The 13351-nt window shown below is 54.8% G+C and overlaps 1 protein-coding gene across 1 annotated transcript in view; it reads left to right on the top strand.

Moving 5' to 3' along the window:
- Nucleotides 1-8956, top strand: part of LOC140198057 (nitric oxide synthase 1-like) — a 79188-nt gene extending 70232 nt beyond the window's left edge. The window contains exons 23-26 of the mRNA XM_072258917.1: nt 1361-1482; nt 1922-2070; nt 6846-7040; nt 7877-8956. Of these exons, the coding sequence (XP_072115018.1) occupies nt 1361-1482; nt 1922-2070; nt 6846-7040; nt 7877-8002 (592 nt within the window). The 3' untranslated portion in view covers nt 8003-8956. The remainder of the gene's footprint in view (nt 1-1360; nt 1483-1921; nt 2071-6845; nt 7041-7876) is intronic.
- The last annotated feature ends 4395 nt before the right edge of the window (nt 8957-13351 follow it).

Here is a 13351-nt window from a genome sequence, read left to right as displayed (position 1 = left end):
CCACACAGGCCTCTAACACCATCCACTGCCCACATTGGCCGTCAACACAACCTATTTTCTACACTGGCTGTCAACGCCCCCCACTGCCCACTCACTAGGTGTGTACCACACACTAGCTCCTTAAAATGTGTGAACTGTGCTCTGACCCATGTACCACGTATGTAGCACATTCTGACCCATGTCTGTGTGTAACATGTGAGCTGTGCATAATGTGTGAGCTGTACCCTGACACATGTACCACGTATGTACTGCCTTCGTCATACACTGGGTGTGTACTGTGTCTCAGGTGTTCACATACCTCTGACCTATGTTCTAAGTGTGTACTCTACTTTGACTCATGAACCAGGTATGTAGAGTATTCTGACTGTGTTTTGAGTATGTACCATGTTCTGACCCATGTACTGAGTAAGTTCTGTGTTCTAACCCGTGTCCTGAGTGTACCGTGTTCTGACCCGTGTCCTGCATGTGTATTGTGTTCTGACCCGTGTCCTGAGTGTGTACCATGTTCTGACCCGTGTCCTGACCCGTGTACTGTGTTCTGACCCGTGTCCTGAGTGTGTACCATGTTCTGACCCGTGTCCTGAGTGTGTACCATGTTCTGACCTGTGTCCTGAGTGTGTACCGTGTTCTGACCCGTGTCCTGAGTGTGTACCGTGCTCTGACCCATGTCCTGAGTGTGTACCGTGTTCTCACCTGTGTCCTGTGTACTGTGTTCTCACCCATGTGCTGTGTTCTGACCCGTGTCCTGAGTGTGTACCCTGTTCTGACTCGTGTCCTGAGTGTGTACCCTGTTCTGACCGGTGTACTGAGTGTGTACCGTGTTCTGACCCGTGTGCTGTGTTCTGACCTGTGTCCTGCATGTGTATTGTGTTCTGACCCGTGTCCTGAGTGTGTACCGTGTTCTGACCCGTGTGCTGTGTTCTGACCGGTGTACTGAGTGTGTACTGTGTTCTGACCCGTGTGCTGTGTTCTGACCCGTGTCCTGAGTGTGTACCGTGTTCTGGCCTGCGTGCTGTGTTCTGACCTGTGTCCTGAGTGTGTGCCGTGTTCTGACCCGTGTGCTGTGTTCTGACCCGTGTCCTGAGTGTGTACCATGTTCTGACCCGTGTCCTGAGTGTGTACCGTGTTCTGACCCGTGTCCTGAGTGTGTACTGTGTTCTGGCCTGCGTGCTGTGTTCTGACCTGTGTCCTGAGTGTGTACCGTGTTCTGACCCGTGTCCTGAGTGTGTACCGTGTTCTGACCCGTGTGCTGTGTTCTGACCGGTGTACTGAGTGTGTACCGTGTTCTGGCCTGCGTGCTGTGTTCTGACCTGTGTCCTGAGTGTGTGCCGTGTTCTGACCCGTGTCTCTCTCCCACCAGGGCCCCACTGTTCCGCCTGCCCTCGGACCCATCGGTGCCATGCATTCTGGTGGGCCCTGGGACCGGCATTGCTCCCTTCCGCAGCTTCTGGCAGCAGCGGCTGTTCGAACTGGAGAATCGAGGTGAGTGAGGAATCACTGGGCTCTCCTTCCTAACCACCACGGAGAACGCCAGCTTATCTTTCCGTATCCCACATACTGTACTGCACCCTTCCCCCGGACAACCCTCAGATCCCTCTTCACTCTATCCTGACCAGCCCACCCACTCACTGCCCTCTGTTGAGGGCAGCTTGTCTTTCCCTCTCTCTCCTTCCTTCCCAAACACTGTCCCATTCCATCACCTCCACCACCCTCAGCTTGTTTTGACCCATCCTTCTTCCATTCCTCCCCTCATCCCCTCCCTCCATCATCCCACCTCTACAACCCCTCCCTCCAATGTTCTCCCTCATCACCCCATCCCTCTACCATCCCCCTTTCCTCATCACCCTTTCCCTCCACCATTCCCCCCTCCCCCCATCCTCCCCCTCACCCCGCTGAGTGACCTCTGCCCTATGCCCCACAGGAGGGGGTCCGTGTGCGATGACCCTGATCTTCGGCTGCAGGTACTCAGACAAGGACCACATTTACAAGGAGGAGATGATGCGGGCGAAGAAGCGGGGAGTCTTCAGGGAGATCTACGCGGCCTACTCCCGGGAGCAGGAGGGGAAGAAGGTGAACGGCTGGTGGGGTAGTGGGAGGGAGGGACGGGGGGTAGGGGAGCTGGAAGGCGTGTGTTTGTGGGGTAAGTGGATGGAGCTGGGGAAAGGGAGGGCAGTGTGAGGAGGTGGGGAGAGAAGTGTGGATCAAATGAAGCAACACAGACAAAATGCTGGAGGAACTCAGCCGGCCGGGCAGCTGAGTGGAACAGAATATCACCGACGTTTCAGGCCGAAACTCTGACTGTAATCTGTTCCATAGATGCTGCCCGGCCTGCTGGGTTCCTCCAGCGTTTTGTGTGTGTTGCTCGGATTTCCAGCCTCTGCAGATGAAAGGAGTCAGGGTGAAACCAGGGGGTGGGGGAGGGTGATGGAAGTGAGTCTAGAACATCAGGTTCCCAGAGAGAGGGAGCGCTCCCATTAAAAAAGCGGTCAGGAACCCAGACACAAAATGGACTCGACCCTCCCACCCCTTGTGACACCTGACCCTCTGACCCCAAGTGAGCTGGACCGGTGACTCCCAACATTCGGAGTCTGACCGGCTCCACGCAGACAGACCCAGGGTGCTGGGTCTGGGGTTACAGGCTACACGCAGACAGACCCAGGGTGCCGGGTCTGGGGTTACAGGCTCCATGCAGACAGACCCAAGGTGCTGGGTCTGGGGTTACAGGCTCCGTGCGGACTGACCCAGGGTGCCGGGTCTGGGGTTACAGGCTACACGCGGACAGACCCAGGGTGCCGGGTCTGGGGTTACAGGCTCCACGCGGACAGACCCTGGTGCCAGGTCTGGGGTTACAGGCTCCACGCGGACAGACCCTGGTGCCGGGTCTGGGGTTACAGGCTCCATGCGGACAGACCCAGGGTGCCGGGTCTGGGGTTACAGGCTCCACGCGGACAGACCCTGGTGCCGGGTCTGGGGTTACAGGCTCCATGCGGACAGACCCAGGGTGCCGGGTCTGGGGTTACAGGCTACACGCAGACAGACCCAGGGTGCCGGGTCTGGGGTTACAGGCTACACGCAGACAGACCCAGGGTGCCGGGTCTGGGGTTACAGGCTACACACGGACAGACCCAGGGTGCCGGGTCTGGGGTTACAGGCTACACGCAGACAGACCCAGGGTGCCGGGTCTGGGGTTACAGGCTACACGCAGACTGACCCAGGGTGCCGGGTCTGGGGTTACAGGCTACACGCAGACTGACCCAGGGTGCCGGGTCTGGGGTTACAGGCTACACGCAGACAGACCCTGGTGCCAGGTCTGGGGTTACAGGCTACACGCAGACAGACCCAGGGTGCCGGGTCTGGGGTTACAGGCTACACGCAGACAGACCCAGGGTGCCGGGTCTGGGGTTACAGGCTACACGCAGACAGACCCTGGTGCCAGGTCTGGGGTTACAGGTTACATGCAGACAGACCCAGGGTGCTGGGTCTGGGGTTACAGGCTACACGCAGACAGACCCTGGTGCCAGGTCTGGGGTTACAGGGTACACGCAGACAGACCCTGGTGCCAGGTCTGGGGTTACAGGCTCCGTGCGGACAGACCCAGGGTGCCGGGTCTGGGGTTACAGGCTCCATGCGGACAGACCCAGGGTGCCGGGTCTGGGGTTACAGGCTCCATGCAGACAGACCCAAGGTGCTGGGTCTGGGGTTACAGGCTCCGTGCGGACTGACCCAGGGTGCCGGGTCTGGGGTTACAGGCTACACGCGGACAGACCCAGGGTGCCGGGTCTGGGGTTACAGGCTCCACGCGGACAGACCCTGGTGCCGGGTCTGGGGTTACAGGCTCCATGCGGACAGACCCAGGGTGCCGGGTCTGGGGTTACAGGCTACACGCAGACAGACCCAGGGTGCCGGGTCTGGGGTTACAGGCTACACACGGACAGACCCAGGGTGCCGGGTCTGGGGTTACAGGCTACACGCAGACTGACCCAGGGTGCCGGGTCTGGGGTTACAGGCTACACGCAGACAGACCCAGGGTGCCGGGTCTGGGGTTACAGGCTACACGCAGACTGACCCAGGGTGCCGGGTCTGGGGTTACAGGCTACACGCAGACTGACCCAGGGTGCCGGGTCTGGGGTTACAGGCTACACGCAGACAGACCCTGGTGCCAGGTCTGGGGTTACAGGCTACACGCAGACAGACCCAGGGTGCCGGGTCTGGGGTTACAGGCTACACGCAGACAGACCCAGGGTGCCGGGTCTGGGGTTACAGGCTACACGCAGACAGACCCAGGGTGCCGGGTCTGGGGTTACAGGCTACACGCAGACAGACCCTGGTGCCAGGTCTGGGGTTACAGGCTACACGCAGACAGACCCAGGGTGCCGGGTCTGGGGTTACAGGCTACACGCAGACAGACCCAGGGTGCCGGGTCTGGGGTTACAGGCTCCGTGCGGATAGACCCAGGGTGCCGGGTCTGGGGTTACAGGCTCCGTGCGGACAGATCCAGGGTGCCGGGTCTGGGGTTACAGGCTCCGTGCGGACAGACCCAGGGTGCCGGGTCTGGGGTTACAGGCTCCGTGCGGACAGACCCAGGGTGCCGGGTCTGGGGTTACAGGCTCCGTGCGGACAGACCCAGGGTGCCGGGTCTGGGGTTACAGGCTCCGTGCGGATAGACCCAGGGTGCCGGGTCTGGGGTTACAGGCTCCGTGCGGACAGATCCAGGGTGCCGGGTCTGGGGTTACAGGCTCCGTGCAGATAGACCCAGGGTGCCGGGTCTGGGGTTACAGGCTCCGTGCAGATAGACCCAGGGTGCCGGGTCTGGGGTTACAGGCTCCGTGCGAACAGACCCAGGGTGCCGGGTCTGGGGTTACAGGCTCCGTGCGGATAGACCCAGGGTGCCGGGTCTGGGGTTACAGGCTCTGTGCGGACAGACCCAGGGTGCTGGGTTTGGGGTTGTGACTCTCCCCACTGTCGGCAATTTGGATGACAGAACTGGTGGCTCTCTGCTTCATGGCCAAATTTGCAGATGATAGAGAGAGAGGTGGAGGGACAGAGAGTCTGCAGAAGGACTTAGTCAGGTTGAAGGAATGGGCAAAGAAGAGGCAGATGGAACGCAGTGTTGGGAAGTGCATGGTCATGCACTTTGGCAGAAGGAATAAAGGTATGGACTATTTTCTAAATGGGGAGAAAAATCAAAAATCACTGTTGCAAGCAAAGGAACTGTGCAGGATTTCCTAAAGATTAACTTGCAGGTTGAGTTGGTGGTAAGGAAAGCAAATGCAATGTTAGCATTCACTTAAAGTGGACTAGAATATAAGAGCAAGGATGTGTCACAATAGGGGCACTGGGAGTGGACCCAGACGCAAGACACAAACACATCTTGTGAGGTCAACTTAAATAAAGTTTATTGCTCGTTACAAGGGCAGGAATAGTGTACTGGACAAGGACTCAGGTTCTGGGCTAGGCTGGGACTCAGGTTCTGGGCTTGGCTGGGACTCAGGTTCTGGGCTTGGCTGGGACTCAGGTTCTGGGCTAAGCTGGGACCAAGGGTCTGGTCTTGGACTCGGAATCACGGACCTCGGACCTTGGAGCCAGGACTTGATACTTGAAGCCTCCAGAGAGCCAGGAACTCTTCTTATTCACGGGACACACTCTGACACAGGACATAAAACACTGAGCCGGGAATCCTCCTTAGACACAGGACAGAGTCGGGACTCTTCTTGACACAGGGTCAGGACCCTACCAGGGTGCAGGGCCGGGACCCCTTTTAGACGCAGGACATGGATACGGAGACCACACAGCAATGGACAGTACTATAACTGGGCACAAGTACGCTCCAAGCAGCCGCGAGCTCGTGACTCACCCCGGTGGGTTAACTTTGATGGACCCGTACTGACAAGGGAAGGCAGCTTGCTGGCACTTACTTCAGGAGGAGACTAGGCTTGCTCCGGCCAGATAACACTGGTTCGCAATACCTTTGGTGAGTTTACTAACGCTCTCACGCCGAACGGCTGAGAGCCAGAGATTTATAAACTGCCGGTACAGCTGAGAGTAAATTGCCTCCAATCACCAAGCCCGAGGGACACGGGAAAACGGGAACCAAAGGGAAACAGGGAGTCAATGGTCCGGATCGTAACACAAACAAAATAAATTTAAAGGGACCCCGATCCGGACCATGACAGGATGTGGTGCTGAGGCTTTATAAGGCATTGGACTATTGTGCACAGTTTTAGGCCAGATGTGCTGGCTTTGGAGAGAGTCCAGAGGAGGTTCATGAGAATGATTTTGGGAACGAAAAGTTAACATCTGAGGAGCATTTGAAGACACTGGACCTGTACTCACTGCAGTCAGAAGAATGGGGGAGGATTTCAAACAAACCTATTGAAAATTGCACGGCCTAGATAGGTTGGATGTGGAGAGGATGTTTCCTTTAGTGGATGAACCTCGGACCACGGCCAGCCTCAGGATAGAGGGATAGCCATTCGGAACAGAGAAGAGCAGGAATTTCTTTAGGCAGAGGGTGTGCTGAATCTGTGGAATTAATTGCCACAGATTCCATCCCGACTGTTGTGCTGTCTGTGTGGAGTTTTCACGTTCTCTTTCTAACTCTGTGTGTTTTCCCCAGTGCTCCCGTTTCCTCCCACATCCCATGCATGTGTGGGGCTGACCACTGTGACTTGCTCCTTGTGTGTGAGTGAGGTGTGGTATCGGGGCAGGGGGAGTTGATGGGTATGCTGGGATCAGTGTAAATGGAAGTGTGATGGTCAGCACAGGGTCGATAGGCAGAAGGGTCTATTTCTGAGCCGTGCCCCTCTGTGACCCGGTTGGCGTTTGGTGTGTGCTTCCCTTGGCAGGTGTACGTGCAGGATATCATCCGAAACCAGCTGTCGGAGGAACTGTTCTGGGCTCTGGACTCCCAGAAGGGACATCTGTACATCTGCGGTGACGTGACCATGGCGCAGGACGTCTCCCAGACCGTCCAGGAGATTATCGCTGCACAGGGGAGCCTCAGCCTGACTGAGGCGGCTGCATACATCGCCAGACTGAAGGTGGGAACCGTGGCAAGTCCCGTAGACCTGTGCTCAAATCTCCAAAGCCCTGCAGACCCGCACGTTATATCTCCCGATCTGTTCCACCCTGCAGTGAGATGAACAGTATTGCGACGAGCTCTGGGTTGGATGGGGATGGTGTTGGGAGGGGTGGGTTGGTGGACAGCTTCAAAACCCCAAGCTGGTTACCCTGTTGTTGTCCATTGTTGTGCAGTGACAAGGGGAACAGGATTCCCTGTCGCCTCCTTGTCCCCACCTCCCTCTCTGTTCCCCTCTACCTGTGCCCTTCTCCCTGTATCCCCTCCCTGACCCTCTCCACCTGTCCCCTGACCACTTCCACTACTTCCGTCCCCCTCCCCTGACCCTTTCTCCTATCCCCTCCCCCACCACCCTCCCTAATTCCATCACCCTCCCGCTTCCCAGTCACCCTCTTACCCCCCTTCCCCTTCCTACCCCTCTCCCCTTTCCTACCCCTCTCCCCTTTCCTACCTCTCTCCCCTTTCCTACCTCTCTCCCCTTCCTACCCCTCTCCCCCTTCTTACCCCTCTCCCCCTTCTTACCCCTCTCCCCCTCTTCCCCTCTTACCCCTCTCCCCCTTCCTACCCCTCTCCCCCTTCCTACCCCTCTCTCCCTTCCTACCCCTCTCTCCCTTCCTACCACTCTCCCCCTTCCTACCCCTCTCCCCCTTCCTACCCCTCTCATCCCTTCCTACCCCTCTGCTCCCTCTTACTTCTCTGTCCTCCTCTTGTCAGCCGTTTTTTCCACTCCCCCATCTCTCCTCCCACTCCGCCATCGATTCTCCACACAGATCTTTAACCACTGATTCCTCTGCCTAGGACGAGAACCGTTACCACGAGGACATCTTCGGACTGACGCTGCGCACCCGCGAGGTCACCACCAAAGTCCGCTCCGCGTCCTTCACCTACTGGCAACAGTCCAAGGGGGGGTCTGAGTCCCAGTGAGTGTGGTCATGGGGAAGACCCCGGGCTCATCGTCACCTGTCAGCACGGTTCCATCACCAGAAGATCCATCAGTGCTTCCCCCGTTCATCATCTCGCTGCGTAGTCACGTCTCTTTACGTTGGGTGACTGCCGATCCTCTCCAGAGGACGAATCACAGAACATCAGGGCCTGGGTGTGGCGATCTCGGCCTCTCAATGTCTTCCCCAACTGTGAGCTTACACTCCCCCACCAACTGATGTCCTTCCCCAGTCCCTGAGTGTGAACTCACACTCTCCCACTGATCAGTCCCTTCCCCATTCCCTCAGTGTGAACTCACACTCCCCCACTGATCAGTCCTTTCCCCATTCCCTCAGTGTGAACTCACACTCCCCCACTGATCAGTCCCTTCCCCATTCCCTCAGTGTGAACTCACACTCCCCCACCGATCAGTCCCCTCCCCGGTCACTGAGTGTGAACTGATAGGAAACCCCTCCCGAGTTCCTGGATGTGTACTCACACTCCCCCATTGATCAATCATATTCCCGATCTCTGGATGCGATTCACACTACCCCACTGATTGATCCCCGTCCTCAGAGTGTGAACTCACACTGATCAGTGATTGCTCCCCTCCCCGGACTCTGGGTGTGAATTCAAACTCAATTCTGCTCGGTCCTCTGCCTGTTCCTTGGGTGTGAATTCACACTGCCCCACTGTGCTCGGTAAACTACACCGGGCCGGGCGTCGGTGCATGAGCTGCAGGGGAAGTTCAGCGCCGTGCTGTCCAGCTGCTCGGCTAGCATCCTGTAACACAATCTGCAACCATTTATCCACTGGGCAGCAGGATATCCCCCTGCATTCCGGCTAATGATTTAACGAAGACAATCCCGGCCCACTCTCTGTCTGAATGATGTATTTTCATAAAAAGCCTTTTAGTCATACTCGTGTTATCTACTGATTAAAGTTGTCTGAAAATCATGAGCGGACTTGGCTGCTATCTGACTGACCTCATTCAGTCTGAGTGTTCCTGTCAGGAGACGCATTGACAAACTGATGTCAGCTTGCCCAGGAATGCCAGATTCAACATTTCCTTGCAGGCAAACACCAAACATTGTGTCAGTACTGGCCGCGTACTCTGAGTGCTCTGATGAAATTCTAGTTCAATAGTTCCATTTAATATCAGAGAATATGCAACCTGAAATTCTTCACGCACATCCACGATAACAGAAGCGCGCCCGAAAGACTGAGTGACAGTAAAAACGTTAGAACCCCAAAGCCCCCTCCCCACGCAAAGCAGTAGCAAAGTAATGACTCTCCTCTCCCCCCCTTATTTCAGCAAAGAAAGCTCCAGCGCTCTCCACCCACCAAGTCCCCCGAGAAAGACCATGATCTGCAGTATAACAAACACTAATCGTTCACCCGAGATTTCGACATACCCCTCTCTCTCTCTCTCTCTCTCCCGAGAGAGAGAGGAATTTGCCGAATACAGAGCCCCCAGAAGCCAATCCACTCAGGTTGTCTCCGATGTTTTGTTTTCTTCCGCGCTATTTCAGTCGGCGGTACCAGCTTCGAATCGGCTCGTCCCCCAGGGCCGCGAAGCCTCAGAAACCCAAAGGTGAACAGCCGGTCATGTGCCCCTGGGAGCGGGAACCACCACCGTAAAGAACCGGAGTTGGAGTGTAACTCCAATTCAGGGTCTCCGACAGAACCCCATCCACTCTGAAAAGGGAATAGAGGGCCATGAAAGGTAGAAATTTCTCTGTTCCTGCAGGTGAGCTTGAAGGAGTTGCTGTCAAGCATCATTATAGTTCCTTTCCTCTCAACCAAAGAGAACGTGGTTGTGGGGAGGATGGGGTAACTGGCAGGCTGTGGGGCTGGGGACTGTCTGCTGGGAACAGTTCATCCAGTTGTAACATAATGTCCCACCTCTTGGATTCAGTGCCTTGGTCTGGGAAGACCAGTGTTTACCACATGCCTCCTTCCGCACCCTGTCCTCCAGTGTCACCAGGTTCACAGAGCTGTGGACCTGAACCCCAAGGTCCCTCTGAACATCAACACCAAGACTTACATTGACTTTCTCTATTCTGTCAGAATTTGTCCCCTCAGAGTGCTTACCTCATACTGAATTAAATTCCCTCTGCCAATGAAGATACAGGAGATTCAGCAAATGCTAGAAATCTGGAGCAGTACATACACAATGTTGGAGGAACTCAGCAGGTCAGGCAGCATCTGTGGAATTCTAATGAAGGGTCTTGACCCAAAACATCTATGGTCCATTCCCTTCCTGATTTGCTGAGTTCCTCCAGCATTTTGTATGTGTCACCACAGCTTCACCCAATCTTCCAGATGATCTGACTCCCTTGATCCTTAGACAACCTCTTTTATTGTCTGTACCTCCACTGATTATTGTGATGTCTGTAATCTTATGGTTGAATGCCTGATATTCATTGATAAATTTTGCAAACAATGAACATTGACCCTGTGCTACACCATTGTTACAGACTCCAGTCAGATAAACACCCATCCACTCCCACATCCTGCCTCCTACAACCAGACCAGTTTTACACTCACTCATCAAATATGACTCTGATCCCTTGTGCCTGAACCTCTGGTCCAGCTTACTCTGCAGGACCTTGTCAAAAGCTTTACCGAAGTCCATGTGAACCATATTTACCAATTTGCCTTCATCAATTTTCTCAGATAGCTCCACAAAAAACAGTAAGATCAGTGACTCCTGATCTCCCATTCACAAAGCCGGGCTGACCTTGCCTTTCCAAGTGAACATAAATCCTATCCCTCAGAGCCTTCTCCACCTCCTTGCCCACAACTGATGGAAGGCTTACCAACCTGTAATCTCCAGGCTTCTCCCTGCTGCCCATTTTAAATAAGGGGAAAACATTAGCCATCCTCCAGTCATCTGGTACCTCACCTCTCCATCAGATCCCAGCTATCTCCTTCCTTGCACCCTATATCACCTTGGATAGATCCCGTCCTGGACATAAAGGTACTGCAGATGCTAGAAATCTGGAGCAATACACTTGGTTGGGGAACACAGCAGGTCATGCAGCATCTATGAACAGGAATAAACAGTCGACGTTTTGGGCTGAGACCCTTCATCTGCCTTGCCCTGGGCATTTCTCCACCCTACTGTGCTCCAATGTTTCAGGCATTTCTTCTTTATCGATGCAGGCCTGCTCGAGAATATCAGCGTACCATCCTCCCCTCACTCTCTGTGCCCTTCTCCCTGACAATAACGGATGACAAGTAATGGTTAGGACCTCAGCCATAGATCCTGAGGACATGCACAGATCTCTCCTTCGATCCCTAAGGAGACCTCCTCTCTCCTCAGTTACCCTCTTGTTTCTGACATAATGCTTTAGGAGTCTCCTTAGCCCCACTGAACAAGATCATTTCGTTGCCATAGAGGAGACGAGTAAGAGCAAAGCTGAAAACCCGAACAAAAAGTCTGAACGCTGGAAGAACTCTGGGTCAGCTAGCCTCTGTGGAGGCAAAAGGCGTGGACTGATGCTTCAGTATGAGACCCTCCGTTGGGACTGTAAGGGAAGTGGAGAGGTTGCCAGTAAAGTTCACCACGTGGGGATGGGCTAGAGGGGGAAGGTGACAGGTGGAATGAGGTGGGGGATGGCAGATGTGGAATGGGAATGGCCATTTGGAGAGGAGGGGGATAGATTGCTGGGACTAGAAAGGGGGGTGGGTGACAGTCAGATGGGGAACGGAGATGGACAGATGAGGAATGAGGTTGGACAGGTGAGGTGGGAGGTGGCAAGTGGAAGGAGGGGGGTGTAAGTGGCGAGAGGGGCTTGACAGATGGGGAGGGGAGATATGCAGGTGGGGAGAGGATGGGCATGTGGGAAGGGGAATGAACAGATTGGGAGGAGGGATGGATTTCTGGGGAGATGTTGGGCAAGTGGGAAAGGGGTGATGGGAGAGATGAGTAAAGGCCTAAGAAATCTGTGTGTACAGTGAGTATGTGGGAGGGAAGCACTTGGGGGGGGGGGGGTGGAGGTTGTGGTGACTGCAACTGGAAAGGGCGGCCCAGGTGGAACATGAGGTCCATGTTCAGGCTCACATGGCAGTGGGAAGGACCAAGGACAGACAAGATGGTTTCACTTTGGTGGGGACGGATATTGGAGAGAGTGGTCCTGGCAGAAAGCTGATAGTGGGGGAGGGGAGTGGGGGGTGTTGAGAGGAGTTCCCATTGCAGCTGGGGGAAGTGATGGATGGGTGATGTGTGGAGACTGGTGTGGCAAACGGTGAGGATCAGGAGAACTTTACCTGTTCTGCTTGCAGAGGGGATGGGAATGGATGGGATGGAGAAGGAAATGAACCCAATCAATTACGTACAGAGGTGAAACCGCATTCCGAGAAGGAGAATGGAGACATGTCAGTAGTCCCAGAGACAAAAGGCTTTACTTCATCTTGAGAACCCTGAGACAGAGAAACTGAGAAAAAGTGCTGGTGTAGTCAGGATGGCAGGTCATTTCTCCATTCTCTCCACACTGACACACAGTTTGAACCATTCAAAGGAGGCACTGCAGCAACTGACCAAGACTCCTTGTACAGTGCCATCCAAACCCACCACCTGTACCAGCTGGAAGGGCCAGGGCAGCAAAAGCATGGGGAACCCCCGCTCTGGAAAGTGCCCTCCACACCCCCACTGTCCTGAATTAGAAACATATTGCCATTCCTTCATCCTCACTGGGTCAAAGGTCTGGAATTCCCACCTTAACAATTCCCTCACCTCAAGGATTGCAGCTGTTCAAGAGGCAACTCAACACAACCTTGTTGAGGGCAACCAGGGATGGGAATTCAACACTGGCTCAGCCTGGGAAGCCCCATCTCTTACATGAATGGAGAAACCTGTGAATATCAAGTGAATCTTTCAATACCGTATTCCTTCACCTGGCAGTTCCTTCTGTTACCTGATTGAAACCTTGATGTTCTGCATCATCCAGGGTTCCCTCAACTTGCCTTCTCTTCTTCTGACCATGACAGGGACGGGCTGACACCGCCCTATGGTGCAGTCAGGTGGCATGGCAAAAACACCAGACAACTATGTGATCGCGGAGAGTTGGAAGCCAAAGGGGAAAGGGAAGTGATTTCCCACACACAAAACCATGCTGGTTATCCCTAGTCCTTGCTCTTCAAATGCACAGCAATCCTGTCTCTCAGAATCCCCTGCAATATCTTTCCAGCTACTGGAATTTGGTTCACAGTCTGTAGTACCCCAGCTTGTCATTACAGCCCTTGTTTAATAACAGCCCAGTATGAGCCATCCTCCTATCTTGCAGCTCCTCTCCAAACGCTGAAGAAGGTACAAAACGTCTGTTAGAGCCTCAGCATTCTCCTCTC

This window comes from Mobula birostris, chromosome 5, assembly GCF_030028105.1.
Source record: "Mobula birostris isolate sMobBir1 chromosome 5, sMobBir1.hap1, whole genome shotgun sequence".
Lineage (NCBI taxonomy): Eukaryota > Metazoa > Chordata > Chondrichthyes > Myliobatiformes > Myliobatidae > Mobula > Mobula birostris.
Note: the sequence above shows the minus strand (reverse complement) of the source record. Positions and strands in the feature narration are given on the sequence as shown.